General features: G+C 44.0%; 1 protein-coding gene across 4 annotated transcripts in view; it reads left to right on the top strand.

The window, feature by feature from the left end:
* The window catches only part of LOC113033025 (syntaxin-binding protein 4), a 63102-nt gene extending 45758 nt beyond the window's left edge, over positions 1 to 17344 (top strand). For 3 of the 4 annotated variants that reach the window (XM_026186278.1, XM_026186277.1, XM_026186280.1), the window contains 12 exons: positions 1188 to 1329; positions 2839 to 2911; positions 5741 to 5829; positions 7536 to 7632; positions 9125 to 9252; positions 9597 to 9689; positions 12633 to 12698; positions 13093 to 13284; positions 13569 to 13685; positions 15349 to 15395; positions 15493 to 15620; positions 16353 to 17344. In XM_026186278.1, the coding sequence (XP_026042063.1) occupies positions 1188 to 1329; positions 2839 to 2911; positions 5741 to 5829; positions 7536 to 7632; positions 9125 to 9252; positions 9597 to 9689; positions 12633 to 12698; positions 13093 to 13284; positions 13569 to 13685; positions 15349 to 15395; positions 15493 to 15620; positions 16353 to 16408 (1228 nt within the window). In that variant the 3' untranslated portion in view covers positions 16409 to 17344. The remainder of the gene's footprint in view (positions 1 to 1187; positions 1330 to 2838; positions 2912 to 5740; positions 5830 to 7535; positions 7633 to 9124; positions 9253 to 9596; positions 9690 to 12632; positions 12699 to 13092; positions 13285 to 13568; positions 13686 to 15348; positions 15396 to 15492; positions 15621 to 16352) is intronic. The other variant, XM_026186279.1, reaches the window with a different exon arrangement.
* Positions 17345 to 18091: the final 747 nt, after the last annotated feature.

Raw genomic sequence — 18091 nt, 5'->3', positions numbered from 1 at the left:
TGTATACACAGTGCTACAGTATAAGCAGTTTTGATCTTAGTGTCTGTGTGTTTTTGGACATTGACATGATTTCTTTGTTATTTTTACTGTTTTCCAACACATATTAAGTTAGAGTCAGATAATGAATGTTTTCCCAGTTTCAGTTTAAAGATATACCAAACAAAAGTACTGCAGTACCCACTGAAACAGAGTTATTCCTACACACAGGGTTAGACAGCTGACAGATGCAGGCAGGATAGATTTTCAAAGCTTCCTCATAAAGAAATAAGATCCAAGGTCTGGAACTGACTCCAAGTGTGACACCTGCAGTTGGAAGCACAGAGCATAAAGTCAAAAGACATCTCAGTACAATAGAATAGAATAGAATAGCCCTTTATTGTCATTGTACATATACAATGAAATTATGGGAAACCAGGCAGACAGTGAGAGCACATGATTCAGGATTTTAGCACATTCTATGAAAAAAAACAAAAAGTCATTTGTGAGATTGACATTATATGAAGGGATGAAATCCCTCCCCTTACACGGAAATCCATGTAAAAGGCTTTTTTTTTGCAAGAGTGGTGGCCTTTTACATCAAGCAGCTAGATAACAGCACTGCAGGACAGCTTCACAAACCAGTGATCAGAATAGCAAGGCCAGATTAGACTTAAGAAAAAGTCTCACGGTTTTGGACACATTGTAAAGAGGATGGTGGATACTATGATGAGTATAAGTGTAAAACATTGTCTGTAAAAGACATAAAGCAGTGTGATGGCATGGATATACACTCTCTCCAGTTCACTGGGTTACATGTAGATCATTAAAATCAGTTCAAACTGAGAAAAGCTCATATCACTCTTTTAGGATTAACAGTTTTTCTTGTAACAGTTTAAGCTAATAACTTATAATACTTAAATAAATAAAGTTGTGCAGAAACCTTCATACTGTGGAAACATTATCTTCTACAGCATCTTCGATCCTGGGTTGGAAAAAGCAACCTGATTTAAGCTTTGTTAAAGACTGCAACCAAATGACTTTTACACAAACTGCCATAGACCCACCTGTAAATACAGTGTCAAAGCTGATACTACACTTTAAGCCCAAAGTTGAATGTGTTTTTGTAAATGGGTAAACAAAATGTCCCACATACATGGACCACGCTTTGTGTGCCAACACTGATCACATGCTTATGTGTTTGTCTCTAGCCAAGATACTGCTGTGGACATAGCCTTCATCCCGGGTAAAGGACTTTTTCCCAGCAGCACGTCTCTTCACAATGGGCTCCAGCGAGCCTCGGGCAACAGCTACAACTCTGGACGCTTAAAAGTCCACATCCGATCACCCGAGGTCAGCTCCACCACATACACGGCTCCTACAGGTCATTCATAGAAGAAGTGGCCTGTTATTCTCACAGCAAACCAGAAGTTGCAGAAGAAGCAGGATTTCCATGTAAAAGAAAGATTAGAGTTGTATCTTCTGTACCTATATCAGCACACCGACTGCAGGATAAAAGAAACAACCTGACTGAGCTCTGGGAAACAGAGTTACTGTTGCTATTTATCCTCATTCAAAAACACAAAAAACACCAGGTGTCCTTAAATGTGTCAGCTGGCTGAGTCGATTATGTTGTTTCAAAAATTGCAGGTTAAGACTACATTTATTCTTTGAGCTAAAGTCTCATATTGTACTAATGTCGTCAAAAAAATGCTAAAAGATCAACCAAATAACTTTGAAAAGGCCGCTGTACTTTGGTATAACTGAGGAATAAACATAGTCCAATAAACACACTGATTAATGAACCGTTATTGACTAAAGAGTAGTTGTACTTCTCACAGTATATAGCATGTTACATAAAGTGGGTCAACATCAGAGTGATTTTACAAAGTGAAACTGTAGCCAGTTCAAACTCTCTGACATGTAAAATGTTGAATTAAATAATTATGATTTTTAACCTCCTAGGGCCTGGCGTCCACATATGTGGACATCACATTTTGGGTTATTTAGACCAAAATACTCAATTTTGCTCGGCAAGGGCCTGATATCTACTTACGAGGACATTATGCTGCTGCTGTTCTATCACAATTGTAAACGAATATCCTCAGATGTGGCTCTGATTTTTCTTAAAAGCAAAAATAAGGTAAAAAAAAAATCTGGTAATTCTTTATTTTTACATTCATTGGGCCCCAATATGCCCAAATATCAAAGAGAAATTAAAATGCATGCCATGGAAGAGTTCAGGTCTTAGAAGGTTAAAGAAAGTTGGAAGAAATTCATTTCTTTACTTTCTCATTTATAGAGTTTGGTCCACAGTTACCACAAAGAACTTAGAACTGTTGTGTTTAATGTCAATATAGAGACAGCCAGAACTGGAGCTAGACCATTGCATCATCTAGCTTCAGTCCCAGTTCTGCTACTACCAGCTACTAAATCTAATAAATCTAATAAGGGAAAGACCATCTCTGAATCGAGGAGGGGGCCTAAGGGTCTATCTGTCACCATCTTACAATGATGTGATTGCAGCCATTCCCCAACTCTCTGTGAATGGTACTCATGGCCATTGATCAGCGGTCATGACAATTTACATATTAATGATCAAAGAACTGACCTCCCAGCCCATTGTTCCTTCAGTGGGCTGGTTTCAGTCATTATGCAAATGTCCTGTTTATAAGATTGAAACCTGCAGTCAGCTGAGACTGAAGACGTCACCTGGATGAAACGTTTCTCCCACTGAAAACACTACGTCTAGATGAACAGGATCCACCTTTGGGACAGCAAAATTATTAGCTACACTAATTAACTCATTGGTCATTAGTATTGGAATTCTATTTAACTATTTTCCTTGTGTTATTGGTGTAGATCTGTGCAGAGGAGCCAGCCCCACCTTCCTCACCTTCTCCTGACATCTGTCCTCCAGATATTCATGTTTCAGGTGAGACCTCTGTGTTTGCACTCAGACTACAGTGCTGTGGCCCCCCCCCCCCCCCGGGAGCCTGTCCATTATGCTAGCAGTGTCTAAGCGTTCGTTTTCTTAATTCATATGGGGCGCCACCCCCACTTTGGGAACCTCTGGTATAAGACTAAGAGCTCCGCTGTTCAACAAAAACTCTGGAAATAAAAAACTCTGCTACACTGAAAACACATGTTTGGCTAATGTTTAGCAAAAGAATGCACAGTGTGAAAAAGTATCGAGAAGACAGAAAAACAAATGTCATCAGGAAGCTGATGACAGCATCAGGAAGGGAGCCACATATGCACATTGAGCACAGAGCCAGCACCAACACGTGAGGGATTTTTCTTTGTCATTTATTGATTTGACTCATATGCACAGTGGGTCAGTGGTTAGTACTGCTAGATCACAGCGGGGGGGTTCCTGATTCAGTTCAGTTCAGTTTTATCTGTGTAGCACCAAATCATCAAAGAGTCGCCTCAAACTGCTTTAACACAGAGGAAACTCCAACAAGAGGAAGCACTTGGCGAGAGCAAGAAGGACAAACTTGATTTTAAAAGGAAAAACCTCCAGCTGAGCCAGGCTCAGGGAGGGGTGGACATGTGACTGGCTGGGTTTGGAGGATGATGACAGGACAAAGACACGCTGTGGAAGAAAGCCAGAGATTAACATCAACTAATGATTCAATACATAGTTCATGAAAATGGTGACTGAAGAAGAAACACTCTACAGCCTACGTCTATTGCAGCATAACTAAGGGAGGATTCAGGGTCACCTGGTCCAGCCCTAACTATATGCTTTAGCAAAAAGGAAAGTTTGAAGCCTAATCTTGAAAGTAGAGATAGTGTCTGTCTCCTGAATCCAAACTGGAAGCTGGTTCCACAGAAGAGGGGCCTGAAAACTGAAGGCTCTGCCTCCCATTCTACTTTTAAACATTGTAAATATTGATCACTGAATAGTTTTGTGAGGATGAAAATAATGATGAAATGGTGACTCTTATTAGTGCACTTCAGTCACCACAGTTCAGCTGAACATCTGTCTCAGTCCTGAAGTAAAGCCAGAGAAGTGGAGACTGGATCTCACATCAGTGAGGCTGTACTGATGCATGCGGTGGCTCAGCATGTTACATAGAAACATTTAGATAACACAGATAAGAGCAGTCTTTAAGTGAATGGACGTATTCACAGTTCATATTCATTTCAACATATTTTTGGCTCGCGTTATGTCTGCTGTTCTTTATTTCTGGTGCAACAAATGCCTCTCAGCAGAACATCACTTTGCCAAAGGAAACTGAAAACGATCTGAAGCAGTCCAGTTGTCGTCATACTGAAGGACTGCTTCAGACCAGCAGCTGTAGTGTCATAGGGCTGCTCGTGGCTCTCGGCCGAAAGCCACTGGACAGCCTTTCCCAATCCAATTGGCTGGGATTACCCAGCCAAGGTTATTTTCTAGGTACTCTAATCATTTCACTCCCTGCCAGCCTCTAAGCCAGTTGCTAGCTGTGACAGATGTCAGCACTTTGTAGTGAGGTGAGCGCACACACAAAATATAATGTTCCAGAATTATGATCCAGGTTAAATATGGTTCACTGTGACAACATTTCAGATAAATACTCCTCTTAAATCAGTTAATCTACAAAATGACTCCACACTATGAAGACAATGTAAAACAGTAACATGAGTGTAAACAGAGTTTAAAGTCAGAAGAGCAGAGCAGCCATTCAAATCTGGGACAGAAAAACGCATCATATGAATGGCTGGCTGCTCCCTCCCCTCGCGTCTACATAATCATCCACTTTTCTTCAGTTCCTCTCTTTTTAATCATCTGCTTTTCCCTGTACCATCGCTCACAGTCACAAAGACCTGCTTTAAACCAGCAACACCGACATCAGGTTGTCTATTCAACTCTGATATGACAGATTATATAACGATATTTCTCCTGCTGTTCCTCACTCCTAATTACACTTTCAGTATTCTGTTAAGAGGCCAGTGCAGGGGTCAGCAACCTTTAACACTCAAAGAGCCATTTGGACCCAGTTTCCACGGAAAAGAAAACACTGGGAGCCGCAAATACTTTCTGACATCTAAAATGAAGATAACACTGTTATTGTTTTTTACCTTTATGCTTTGTATAGACAACTAAGGTGTGTTGCTTATGAAATCCATGAAGTGCTACAGAGAAAATTACATTTTATTTATGTAATGAACACATTTTGAACTCTTAAAAAATACAGCAAAAAGGAGATGCACCCAGGTGAAGGTCTCTTTTAAATGAATTACAAAGCTGTAAAAAAGGACTGTAAGCTGTCGTCTGTGAGGCGTGAGCGTGTTTGTTGTTACCATAGTTCATGGAGGAGCTGCTCACATACGTATGTGGATGCATGAGGATCCATACTTGGCCTGCCTGGGTTGAAAGTCTCGACAAACGCACAGCATTTCGGCTGGTATGGTTTATGTGAATGTGATGCTTATTGTGAGAGATGAAAAATAATAACATCATTTTATTTTTATATTTCAAGATCACAATAATCTTCCAATTTAGAAGCACAAGTTAAAAACGAACTAACACAAATAAAATACACTTCAGTTAAATACTTTGTTTTCCAAACCACGTGGAGCCGCAGAGCTAAAGAGCGCAGGTTGCCGACCCCTGAGCTAGTGCTTCCTTGTTCTATGTACCACACATCTGTGTGTATATACGCAGTCTACTTAAGAAAGGATTTTTTTAAACAACCCAAACTTCTGGTTTCGTTTTTTTTTCTTTTTAACCAAAGTCAGTCCTGATTTTCTTTTCTTCATTTTCTTTCTCCAGGTTCAACCAGCCAGAGATCCCCGACAGGAGCAAAACCTAAGATAACCCTGGACCCTTACATTCGCCTCAAATCAGACAAATTAGACTTGGTGAGTCCTGACCTGCTCGGGTAGGCTTCTTTAGACCTATGCTGCCTGATACACAGTTAAGTGGACACTCATACTAAAGAAATCACACAGATTATGTGAGAGCGATGACACATGTGAAGGCATATATGGTTGGTGGTTGAAAGGTGTATGTTGTTGAAGTCAGAAACTGGATCGAGGTTTGTGGGTGATCCTGGTCGACAGTGTTGAATACCTACCAGCAGGTATGTGAGAAACGAACTAGGAAGTGATGTCAGCTTCCTGGAAAATTCCCTTATGAGTCTGATTTGCAGCAGCTCAGGGCTGAGACGCTAAGCGTTGCATGCAGAAACACCACCGTGGCAGGATGTGGTGGACCGAGGTCGTTTTGGTCCTTTAAGCGATTGGCTGCTAGAGAGGCACTTTCTACGTGACCTGCCGCTTGTGGCTGAGTTGCCGTCTATCCCAATTGTTCCCCTCTGTGTAATACCACTAAGAGTTGATTGTGGAATATTTAGTAGTGAGGAAATGATTGCAGACAGCATCCTATCATGGAAGCACGCTGGGATTCACTGAGCTCCTGAGAGCGACCCGGGATTGTACACACCTGGGCCATGGAAGTGATCGGAGCACCTGGATAATGGATGATTTGGATGGATTAGTGTGCACTAATGTCCCCCACTTGCCCTCTGGGTGCTCTTTATCCTTCATGCTTGGGCCCTCTACCAAAGGCCTGAGAGTCTGCGCTCCTCCCTGCAGAGATGTCGTTCCTGGATCTGCTGGAGCCACTCGCCTAGTTTAAGAGTCACTGCTCCAAGTGCTCCGATTACCACAGGGACCACCGTTAACCACGGCGTCACCTTTCTCATCTTCTGCAGTTGCTCTCTCAGTGAGCTTCATTCTCTTCCTGATTTTGGTATTACTCAGTATAGCTCCCACCCACTCTGCACCTTTTCCTATGTTATTTCGCCTTTTCACTGCTTCTTCCTGCAGTGCACTCATCACTTTCAGTCATCAGAAACTAATAGAAACTGGCCTCAGCCCGAACCCAGATTTGACTTCAGATTGGACCCACAGTATCCCAGTACTCCCAGCCCATCATCTTTATGCATCCAGTTATTAATCTCCCTCTTACAGGCCTGCCCTGCCTGCTCCATTGCATGTGGATTATTTTTACCCTGTCAGCAGACTCTGTCCCTTCAGCTTTACGACTCTCTCTTTGTACAGTTGTTACTGTTATTTAGGTTGATTTTAATGTTGCCAACATTTTGCTTGGGCATGTTGATCCAGGGATTAGAGACACAGTGAGTTTAAACACTGGCAACATTCTGTCCTGATTTGTTGGCTCTGCAAAGGAAAACGAACAGGCAGTGTACAAAACTCTATTGAAAACAAAGGAATTACACACGTGTTGAACAGAGCAGTGTCTGCTTTATGACTGCGGTGAATTTGCTAATTAAAGAACTCTATAATCGATTTATGAAAAACACATTACTCAAAGTGTATGTAGGCAGTTTTTGTACTTTCTTCTACTGCATCCTGTCCTGGTTGCTCAGGTGTATCAGTATGTCTCCTAGACAAGCGTCCTCTTTGCAGATGCTTTGTGAAGTAACTTTAGGCTAATATTTGTAATGAAGTATAATTTTACTTGGAGAACAAAGTGTGATATGCAGAGTGCAGTTTGATGACAGCATACAATGCTTCATGCTTCATGCTCCTGTCTCTCTTAGGCCTTGTCCTTCCTTGGTTTGGATGTCACAGAAGAGAAGAAGAAGCAGCTGCGACAGAGTCTGACCACAGACCCACAAGGCACCGTGGCCTATGGAGGTGACGTGCATGCAAGCAGCACACGTACACTCACTGATATGAGCCGCACACATTTGTAGTCGTGTCAGCTGTTGGGTGGAAGATCTGTGCTGAGGTCCTGTCAAATCATGTGACAGCAGCATGTTTCTTATTGGTTGTGTCACTTGTGTAAAATGTCAGATTGTGTAACCAGCTGTGACTACATGTTTCCAGTCGTTTGGAGGGCCAGCGTTTACATCGTAGGGCTAAATTCACCTGCGTGTACCTGTTAATGCTCACTGACAGAAAGGACTGGATGATAAAGGGTGTGCATGATATTAAACTGTACAGGCAGCTTAGTCTTTAGACTGCAGGTCAAACATGAGATCCCGTGTCTGGCTTCTGGAGCGTTGACCCAGCGGAGGGTCTTTGGATATTTGGGCTCGCTGTTGTTGTCAGTGCTTTTCTTTTATGCTTTTGTGACACACACTAATCCCAAAATGTAAAGGAACACTTTTTAATCAGAGTATAGCATCAACAGTTTAACCTTTGGGATGTTGCAGTTGTTCATCAGTTTGAGCTGCTTTGGTATCGTTGACATTAACAACAGGTCCACTAGAGGGGCGACAGTAGTGACTTTACAGATGAAGGTCGCTGACATTTTTCTCTCCTCATCTTTTCTGACTGTTTTTTCACTAGTGTCGCATTAGGCTAGACTCAGTGTTACTACTGGTAGCATGAGGGGATACGCCAAGATGGCACATCAATATGTGCTGTTTCCAGAACGTTTCTTAAGAGCGTGGAGGAGCTTCCAGGAGACAGGAGATTACTCGAGGAGAGCTGGACATGCATAAGCCATGAGCTAGACCAGCATCTGCTCCTTCGTGCAAGGAGGAACTGTCAGAGCTACAAAATAACCTGCAGCAGGCCGCTGGTGTGAATGCATCCTAAGGAGAGTGGTCAGAGGGCTGGATGTCCTCTAGTGGGTGCTGTGCACACTGTACGGTACCATGGAGCCCAACTGGCATTTATTCACAAAATACCAGGAGTGGCAGGTCCACCACTGGTGTTCCGTGGTTTTAACAGATGAGTGCAGGTTCACCCTGAGCCATGTGACAGACGTGAAAGGGTCCAGAGCCTGTAACACTGTTGAAGCCAGTCTATAATTTCATATACAGTAAGGTGTGTGTGTCTGTGTGTGTCTCTCTTTATGGGGACCCAAATGCCAGTCCCCACAGTGCTGAAGGCTCAAAATGTGGTTTCAGTGTCAGGGTTACAATGAGGTTATGGGTAGGGTCAGGGTCAGGCATTCATTGATGGTTAGGGTAAGCAGCTAGCATTATGTCAATGAGATGTCCCCAGAAGGACACGTGTGTGTGTGTGTGTGTGTGTGTGTGTGTGTGTGTGTGTGTGTGTGTGTGTGTGTGTGTGTGTGTGTGTGTGTGTGTGTGTGTGCACATGACCCTGATTGTTTGCTTTTCCTTGTTTTTCTGTTAAAACAATGAATCCCATCTGTTTTGGTGTGATGGCTCAGACTTTGTGGAGGCAACCCGGAACATCTTCCAGGAGAACCTGGAGGAGCTGGGCTTGGAGACGGGTCCCTTCACATTCTCCTACCATGAAGCAGCTAGTCTGATGGATACCTCAGCCTTCCACTCACCTGTAAGCAGCTCTCACAGCCGCTCATATAGACACAAAACAGCAGACTCTGTAATTAATTAAGACTCAAGAAGTTTATTGTATGATGTTACCCAGCCTGAAACCAAATACTGTTCCTCACCAGCCTCTACAGTGCAAGAAGCAATACAGTTTAAAAAGAATAAATACAGTTTAAAAGAATTACTTTTAAAAAAGAGCAGCAAAAAAGGCATAAATAGCATAAAATCTAAGCTTTAAAACAAACTCCAGTCACAATTAATCTAATATTTTAAAATTTCCACCCAGAAATGAAGGGCTAACTGTGTGTGTGTGTGTGTGTGTGTGTGTGTGTGTGTGTGCGCGTGCAGACATATGAATCAGAGTGCAGCTACAGCAGTGAGGAGATGGAGCAGTTTCAGACTGAGGTGAAGCAGCTGCAGACGCAGATGAAACAGCTCAAGGTGAAAACACACCTTTGTTTGTCCCTCTTTGGTCAGTGGTGAGGACTTCCAGCTGTTATGTTTTCTCTTAGTATCTTTACTTTTACTTTTCTTTGACTGTGTCTCCCTCTGTCCCACAGTGTCTTTTATTATGTCTACTGTCTTGTTTCGTATCTGTCCTGTGGTCTTTACTAAGAATGAAGTCCAACACACTCAGGCTAATTTACCTTAGCTGGCTCGACAAACCCGAAGCCCCAGTTAGAGATGATGAGTATCATGATGATGGTCAGGAGCTGTCTCTGTTAAACTGGGCGTCACACTCTGAGCACACTCACATAAAATGATGCCCATGATCGGCACCTACACGTGTCGCCGTGTATCGATAAAATGGTGACAAAATGATTCAAATTTACAGTGAAATGTATCACTGTGAGTAAGAGCACAGACGATTGCTGCATTGTCCTGGTGGTTTTCTGGCACAGAGCTGTAACAAACATTTTAACTCCAGTGGTGTCGTGGCTGAGTGCGCTCTCAGTGCTCCTGTTTATTATGGCTGCACATTACAGCTCCTTGGAGGACAGGACCAGCTTCACCCCGATCAGACCTGCACACTGTTAGACCTCTGCCTCACCACTACATATTTCAAGTACAACGAAGGCTTTTACAGACAAAAACATGGCTGTGCCATGGGCTCCCCCGTGTCACCTATTGCAGCAACCTTTACATGGAGGAAGTGGAAAGGAAGGCTCTTGGCTCTTTCAAAGGAAGAGTACCCAGCCACTGGTACAGATATGTGGACGACACCTGGGTCAAAATCAAGACACAAGAAGTGGAATCCTTCACTGCGCACATTAACGCTGTGGATAAAAACAGAAAGTTCATCAGGGAAGACACAAAGGACGACTGTTTGCTTTTCCTGGACTGCGCTGTACACATTGAAGAGAACGGCAAACTCAACATCGAAGTTTACCGGAAGCCCACACACACGGACCAGTACCTCCTCTTTGACTCCCATCACCCTCTGGACCACAAACTTGGAGTAATTAGGACCCTACACCACCGGGCAGAACATGTTCCCTCTAAGCCTGAAGGGAAAAAGAAGGAACACACACATGTAAAGGAAGCACTCAAAACGTGCGGCTATCCTAAATGGGCGTTCTTAAAGTCAGCAAAGAGGCACAGAAAAGAAGACCAGACACCAGCGAGGGAGGATAAGAAGGACAGACGCAACAACATTGTCATCCCCTATGTAGCCGGTGTATCAGAGAAACTCAGGAGAGTTTTCTCCAAGCATGACATCCCGGTGCATTTCAGACCCAGCAACACGCTCAGACAGAAACTGGTTCACCCGAAAGACAAAACACCAAAACACAAACTTAACAATGTGGTGTATGCTGTACAGTGCAGCGAGGAATGCTCAGACCTCTACATTGGAGAGACCAAACAGCCACTTCACAAGCGCATGGCACAACACAGAAGAGCCACCTCCACAGGACAAGACTCAGCAGTCCATCTGCATCTTAAGGTCAAAGGTCACTCTTTCGAGGATGCCAATGTTCACATTTTGGACAGAGAGGACAGATGGTTTGAAAGAGGAGTGAAAGAAGCATCTATGTCCACTGTGAGCGACCATCTTTGAACAGAGGCGGGGTTTACGACACCAACTGTCTGCCATCTATAATCCAGTTTTGAGATCCCTTCCCAGACGCCTTAATGCCCACTCACATCCTGGGCCATCTGACCTCAGGAATTCGCATGATAAGGTGGGGCCAGGTTTCACAATGAACACACCCGAAACTCTGGCTGATTGGGACCCACACCCAGTTTCCCACGTTGGCTCAGGCGATTAGAGGATCATCAGGGGTCCTTTTGTCCCTCTGTGGGGGGTCACTCCCACTAGGTTTATATCTGGGACTCTCCACCATTTGACCTTAGAACTGATGAAGCTTCTCGGATGAGAGTAGCTTCATATTCAGAATAATATTCAGAATATTACAGAGATTAACTATATATGATGTAAACTGTAAAACTTTGTTAATTTCACTATAGAGGATGTACCCTACAATAATATAAAACTCCAACAGTCAAATAATACCATATTTCTAAGCTTTTCAGGGCCGAGTACAATAACCTCAGTTTGATCTGAATTAAGAAGCAGAAAGTTAGCGGCCATCCAGGTCTTTATGTCTTTAAGACATTCCTGCAGTTTAACTCATTGGTGTGTGTTATCTGGCTTCATGCACAGATAGAGCTGGGTGTCATCTGCATAGCAGTGTAAATGTATGCTTGTATAATGTAACAGAACTGGCACTAGCATTTCAGCTGCATTAGTCACAGAGTTAGAACGATGGAAAAAATGGATTTTATTCTGAGCTGATAATAAATGAGTGACATAATTACTGTCGTTGTTCTTATATACTGATGACAGAATGACTGTAAAAGCACTCAGGTTAACTGTTTCTAAAAATCTGCAGTTGAATTCGCTCCGTGCTCTGACAGCCACTTTGGAGAATAAACAGGATGGGAGGAGTCGGAGGAAAGTTCAGGAAACACGAGTTTTCCTCGTCTCAGAGTTGACTCGGCATGGCTAGCTAAACCTGCTTCCTTCAACAGTGCCCAGAAATATGGTTTAATAGGCACATTTACACTCTTAGTCTCAGTCATCTCTTTGGATCATAGACTAGGGCTGGAGCGGGCGTTTTGGTGGCATTTCTTTGGCTACCAAGTGAAGTAGTGAGAATACGTTTTGCAGTTTAAAACTAAACACATAGAATCCTGTTTCCACACTTAGCCAACAAACACACACTCAGTGGGAAAACCACAGACGAAGCCCAACGTCCCAACCTCACCAAGATTTAGCTGCTTTTTCTCCTCACAGTTGTGTGTCTGTCCTCTGAATGGAAAGGTGGGGTCTTTAACAGTCATACAGGAAGCTGCCACTTCATCTGCTGCCTCTCTTGGCAGGTGATGCTGAAGGACATGGAACACAGCAAGAAAACCCTCGAGGAGGAGTTGCAGAAGACCTCAGAGGTCAGAGGCCAGCCTGCAGCCTGTGGAGACGCGCAGTCTCAAGTTACATCTTTATAACTGTGGGATATGAGCGTGGGGTCAAAGTTGAATGGAAATTATTTTTGTAGTGAAACTAATCAAACTGAGTCTGCTGATAATGCCGGCTGTTTTTTAGTTGATGAATGATTAGAAATGGTGTTGTTGTGCAGCTTCTCGATGTCGTAGGACAGTTTAAGTATGAGAACCAAGAATGTAAAGATTTCTCAGCTGGTAAAATGAAATAGCTAATAACATATTCATATGATCATCCTGTTGTATTTAGCAATGTAAAATACGTCTCACTGGCAGCTGAATCATCTGAAAACATGGACGAAGACTGAAGGCAGCGAGTGAATCCTTCTGTCATTTCTCCTAGAAAGCCTGTCTGACTGTAGAGGAGAACACTCGCCTGAAGAGTCGTCTGCAGGCGTCTGAGGCGGTGCATCGGCAGGCCGGCAGTGCTGAGCAGGACTATGAAGAAGTCATCCAGCTGCTGGAGGCTGAGATCAGAGACCTGAAGAGCCAGCTGGCCACCAAGAAGCAAAGACGGGGAGCAGAGTCCATGCAGGTACAATGATGTCAGAGTCGTGGCCCACAGCCTTGTTCAGGGCCACTGACAGGAGAGCAAGAAAACCTCATTTCAGCCTTGAAATTTGGGGAAACATCTGTCTGAACATCTGTCTGTATTTTTAAATGCATCTTCACAGTACTCTACATCTTACACATCCAATATGTTCAGGCATTAGGTCAAAGGTCATTGTACTGTATAGTGATACATGATGCACTCATGCACCCAAAGAGTTGTCTACGTGACACACGTACACAAGCTGAGTGTGTTGGTGTGTTTGTCAGGAGGAGGTGGGCGAGCTGAAGAGGAGGCTGACGACTATCGACTGCCAGCTGAAGAAGTCTGAGCTGAGCAGGAAAACTCTGGAGATCTCCAACAAGAAACTGCTAGGCTTTGCTCAGGTACTGGTGTTCCTTTGGATGCACACAGAGCTGTGAACAGGCAGGAAGCAGACTGAGTCCACTCTGTATACCAGAGTGTTGTATTGGTCTCACAGCTAAACCTCGGTCCGAACTGGGACAGGACAGCGATTCGAAGCTGTTAACATTGCTTCTTCTTCTCAAAGTGTTATCATAGCTTTCTACAGTTGTTTTGCACAACACACTCAATTCAGCCTTAAGTATTAATAAAAATACAAATTCTACAGAGTGTTAATGTGGGGAATATAATCTTATACTGATTGATAAGAACTCAGTTATCAAAGCTGAAGACTGTGTATCTCTAAAATAGAAGCTTTTAACAGGTTCAGGAAAAAGTGCATAAAAATATATGAATAAAAACTGAAACAGCTGAATGAAAGGCTTGAGCGCTGCGTGACGTGGTTAACTGTCAGCATCTACAAAGAGATTCAATATCGTTGAAAAGTGAAGGTGGTGAAGCAGCAAAACAGCTCGCTACACAACTGTAGTCACTGAAGCAGGTGACAGTGTAATCACCACATTCTCGCTGGTTATTTTTCCAACAACTTGTTATAAGAGATGCACACACTTTGATGGAGAGGGGAGCTGACGTCCCCTCTCCATCAAAGCCTTTCTTTGCTAATGTGCTAAAGCTGTTAAATATCCCACGTTAGGGGGAAGACGATCAATAACTGAGCATCCACACAAAACTGCAGAATGGTCTCAGACGTCGGTTCTTCTGATTGTCAAACAAACACACACGTTAGCTTCCGTGATAATAAGGATGCAGTTTGTGCCATCTTTCCCTTTAGTTGTGGTTAATCAACAAGAGTGATGTGCTCGCCACCTGTTTGTATTTCCTGGTCTTCCCTGCAGACACACACACATACAGACTGAAGGTTGTTTGGCAAAAATGCTATTAGTAACTGAGTGCCAGTACAGAAATGATGTCGTCATTCAAACTTATTAACAGCTCAGTGTTTCCCCCAGGACAACATTCAAGTGTAAATGTCAGAGAAAAACACATTATGGGACCCATGTCAGCCACTGTGCATGTGATGGTTTATTTTGCAGTTAAGACTATTTAAGCGAACCTGTAGATTTATTAGATGGAGTAGGAAAATGCATAGAGCTGTACATAACTGTTGCATTATTTGACCAAAGGCTTGAGCGTTTCCTTCCATGGTGTGCGGCAGATGATGTGGAGGCTGCATGTGCAGCTCTGAGATTTCCAGATCTGGTCTTTAAATCTAGTGACAGGAAAATAAGCTGATGGAGTCAGTCTGCCCCCAGTGATGGAAGTGTGCTACAGCTCTGTCCACAGCCATAAACCAGCTGCTGCACAGGCTGTTCCACCAACATCTGTCTGAGGAGAATTGGCTGTGGGTGGATGTTTCCTCATATCCATCAGTGATGGTGGAAGGATGCAAGGTGCAGGAACCAGTCAGACACAGGGGTGTGCACAAAGCCATCAGCATAGAAACCAGTTTGAAAAACACAACGAGGGGAAGGTGCAGCCTGTGGCTGATAACACTAATAACTGACGAGGTCCAGCAATCAAGCTCTTCTCTCTGGTTCGCTTCATCCTGACAGCACAGAGAGACCCGGTGTGTGTTACTGCTGCCAGCGCTCGGCCTTACAGCTGTCACATTATCTCTCTTTACAGAACGTCCACAAAGTGCTGACCACGCCCAGCCTATTTGGAGAAGGGGGGTAAGAGAGCGCGACCTTCACCTTACAAGCGCCTTACAGCTTTGCAGTCGAGTTCCTGCTCCAACTGTCCTTCTGCTTGTGTGTCTGTCTATATCAGGAGTAACAGGTCATCTCCTGCCACGGAAAGCCCCGACATCCCATCACCAATTCCTGACCCAGCCTTCCAGCTGGCTGTGGAAGCCAAAGAGCTGGTGGAGGGGGTGTGTACTCTCACAACTGATAAAGGTACAGAGCTCACTAACCCAGAATAAAAAGCCTGAACACTGTGTGCATACAGTACGTGGAAACACCATGTTTGGAAGGAAGGACAAAGGTTCAAACTGCAAACACTTTCAGATAATGTGATGAAAATTAGTTTTCTTTTGCCACGGCTTAAGAATTGATGAACTAATTATGAGCCATCCTTTAGCAAGAACTCTGCTATAATGGCGTCAGTATAAAATATATATACAAAGTCTTTAGTGCCAAATTACTCCACACGCTTCACCTCATACAGTATAACAGACGTGGATGTAACCTGCAGCCTCAAGGCAGTGACATATTAAAGCAGCCAGTGTGCAACCACTGCTGTGGTTGAAACTGTTCTGGCTTCATGTTCAGTTCTTTTTAAATACAGCTGAGATTGAAATCCAAGCTGTGACCAAAGCAACACTGTTTCAAATGAGTTACTTTGTGTGTAAGTTTTCAAAAACACGGCTTTGAGGCTTACCTGTGACAGAAGCATCGCAGCACGGGTCAAAGGGAAGCAACAGCTTGTGATTCAGACCTGCAGTGACAGTGTGAGCCACTAGCTGCTGCCCTCACTGCTCACAGCTGAAACAAAGACCTGGTATTTTCCCTACCTCTATTTGTGTTTGCTTTATCCAAAGGGTTGTCTTTCCCGCTCGCAGCAGGCACCACTGCCTCCTATTACCATACTGCTATAGACTCAAGTCTTTCTGTCCACCTCTTCTACAGAACCGGTGAGTGCAGATGCAGCTTCAGCTCCAGATGTCAGTCCTCACCATGTGTGAACAGCACCAAGCCAAAGAGGACTGAGTCCAGACCTGGGCCGGGCAGAGGACCCCCAACGAGCAGCTGACCTCGCCATGCACTTCACCACAGTCCGCAGCAAACACACCATCCTACGACAGGACACGACGACAGCGACAGTTAAACCCTCACTGGGACAGACTGACCACGTTTTAATGCCAAAGCCTGTTTGTGCACATGAAATTAGTGTATTCCCTCCAGTTACTCCAAATGCTCCTCACAGGGCTCAGCAGTGGGATCTGCTGATTCAGTCTCATCCTGTCAGCAGCACATCACATGTACTGAAGTCTCTGTGAGAAGTGCTGCTGCAATTCTCTAGTGTGTTACTCTTACAGCAGGTGGTACAGGTGGAGCTGCATGACCAAGTCCTCCACACACTCCCACAGTGTCACTGCTGTAAACCTTGTTAATACTCTTGCCAACCTCTTTTCTATCCTCACAAACACAAACTCATCTCCACTCCGTAAAAGGAGGACTTGTTACTTGGAAAGCTGATGTGTACAGCGTGTCCCCCTGTGTCAGAAACTCCATGACAAATTAGCTCGTCTGCTCTAACACAACATCTGCCATGCTTCCTTCCCTCGCGCCCTTACTCACACTGTCATGGAAGACAAGAAATGAAGGTTTGAAGGTGCAGCGTGGATCATCTTCATCTCATTGCCTGGTTCATGTTGCTGTGTCTCCTGCGTTCAGGAGTAGTGTACCTGTTGCCGTAGCTCCAGCTGTGTAAAACTGTGTTTGGTATTCTGTGTAGGCAGACCTCAGTCTTAGGCTACATGTTGAACATAGATTTGATTTCTACAGACATCTACAACTGCAGTGACAATAATGACATGTCCTTCAACCAGATTGCATCTTTGGTGTGGCCTCATTCTTTCTGTTACTGTTTTATATTAAAGGAATAACTGATGACCGGACTGGTGTCGAGTTCGACTTTTGTTCAGCATCCAGCAAACAGTGCTGCTCACAGGGGGCGATTTCACCACAACTGCTTCCCACAGAAGCCCCTCAAAGAGCAGGAAACCAGAGCTGCTCACAGTTTGTGCACGAGGGTGTTCAGGAAGCGGATACTGACTAATGACGTGACGTTCTAGGGTCATGTGTGGAAATCGTGGTTGCAAATGAGGGGGCTGTCTTGATCTCTGGCTCCTCCTGCAGGCATTTCTAGTTATATTGATGAGTTACCCCTGGGAAGATAAACTAAACACAAACACACAGCACTGTGCTTTCAGTGTGAATCATTTACTTTCATCAATCAACAAAATGCAGTGAATGAACCAAAGAAATCGCATCAGTGTTTGGTGCAACCACCCTTTGCCTTCTTCTAGGTCCACGTGCACAGTTTTTACTCGGCGGGTAGTTTGCTCCAAACATCTCGGAGAACTAAGCACAGATCTTCTTTTGCACAGTGCTGTATGTGCGGATGTTAAGTTAAAAGTACTTGAGCATAGGGGGGAAAGTGTTTATATGAATGAGGCTAGTAGTAAAAAAGTACTCAGAGAAGTCAAACTGAGTGGAAAGGGAGTCCATCTACCATTTAAACCCTCACAGGAAGTCACTGTGGGGCACTTACACAGCACCAGAGACATGTGAGGCAATGACCCAGTGTGTGTGGTTTTGCTTCTTTACTGTCATGTGCAGGCAGGAAAAGGACCCAAAAATAC

Source organism: Astatotilapia calliptera, chromosome 12, assembly GCF_900246225.1.
Source record: "Astatotilapia calliptera chromosome 12, fAstCal1.2, whole genome shotgun sequence".
NCBI lineage: Eukaryota > Metazoa > Chordata > Actinopteri > Cichliformes > Cichlidae > Astatotilapia > Astatotilapia calliptera.
The sequence above is the reverse complement of the archived record's forward strand: the minus strand, read 5'-3'. Positions and strand labels throughout refer to the sequence as shown.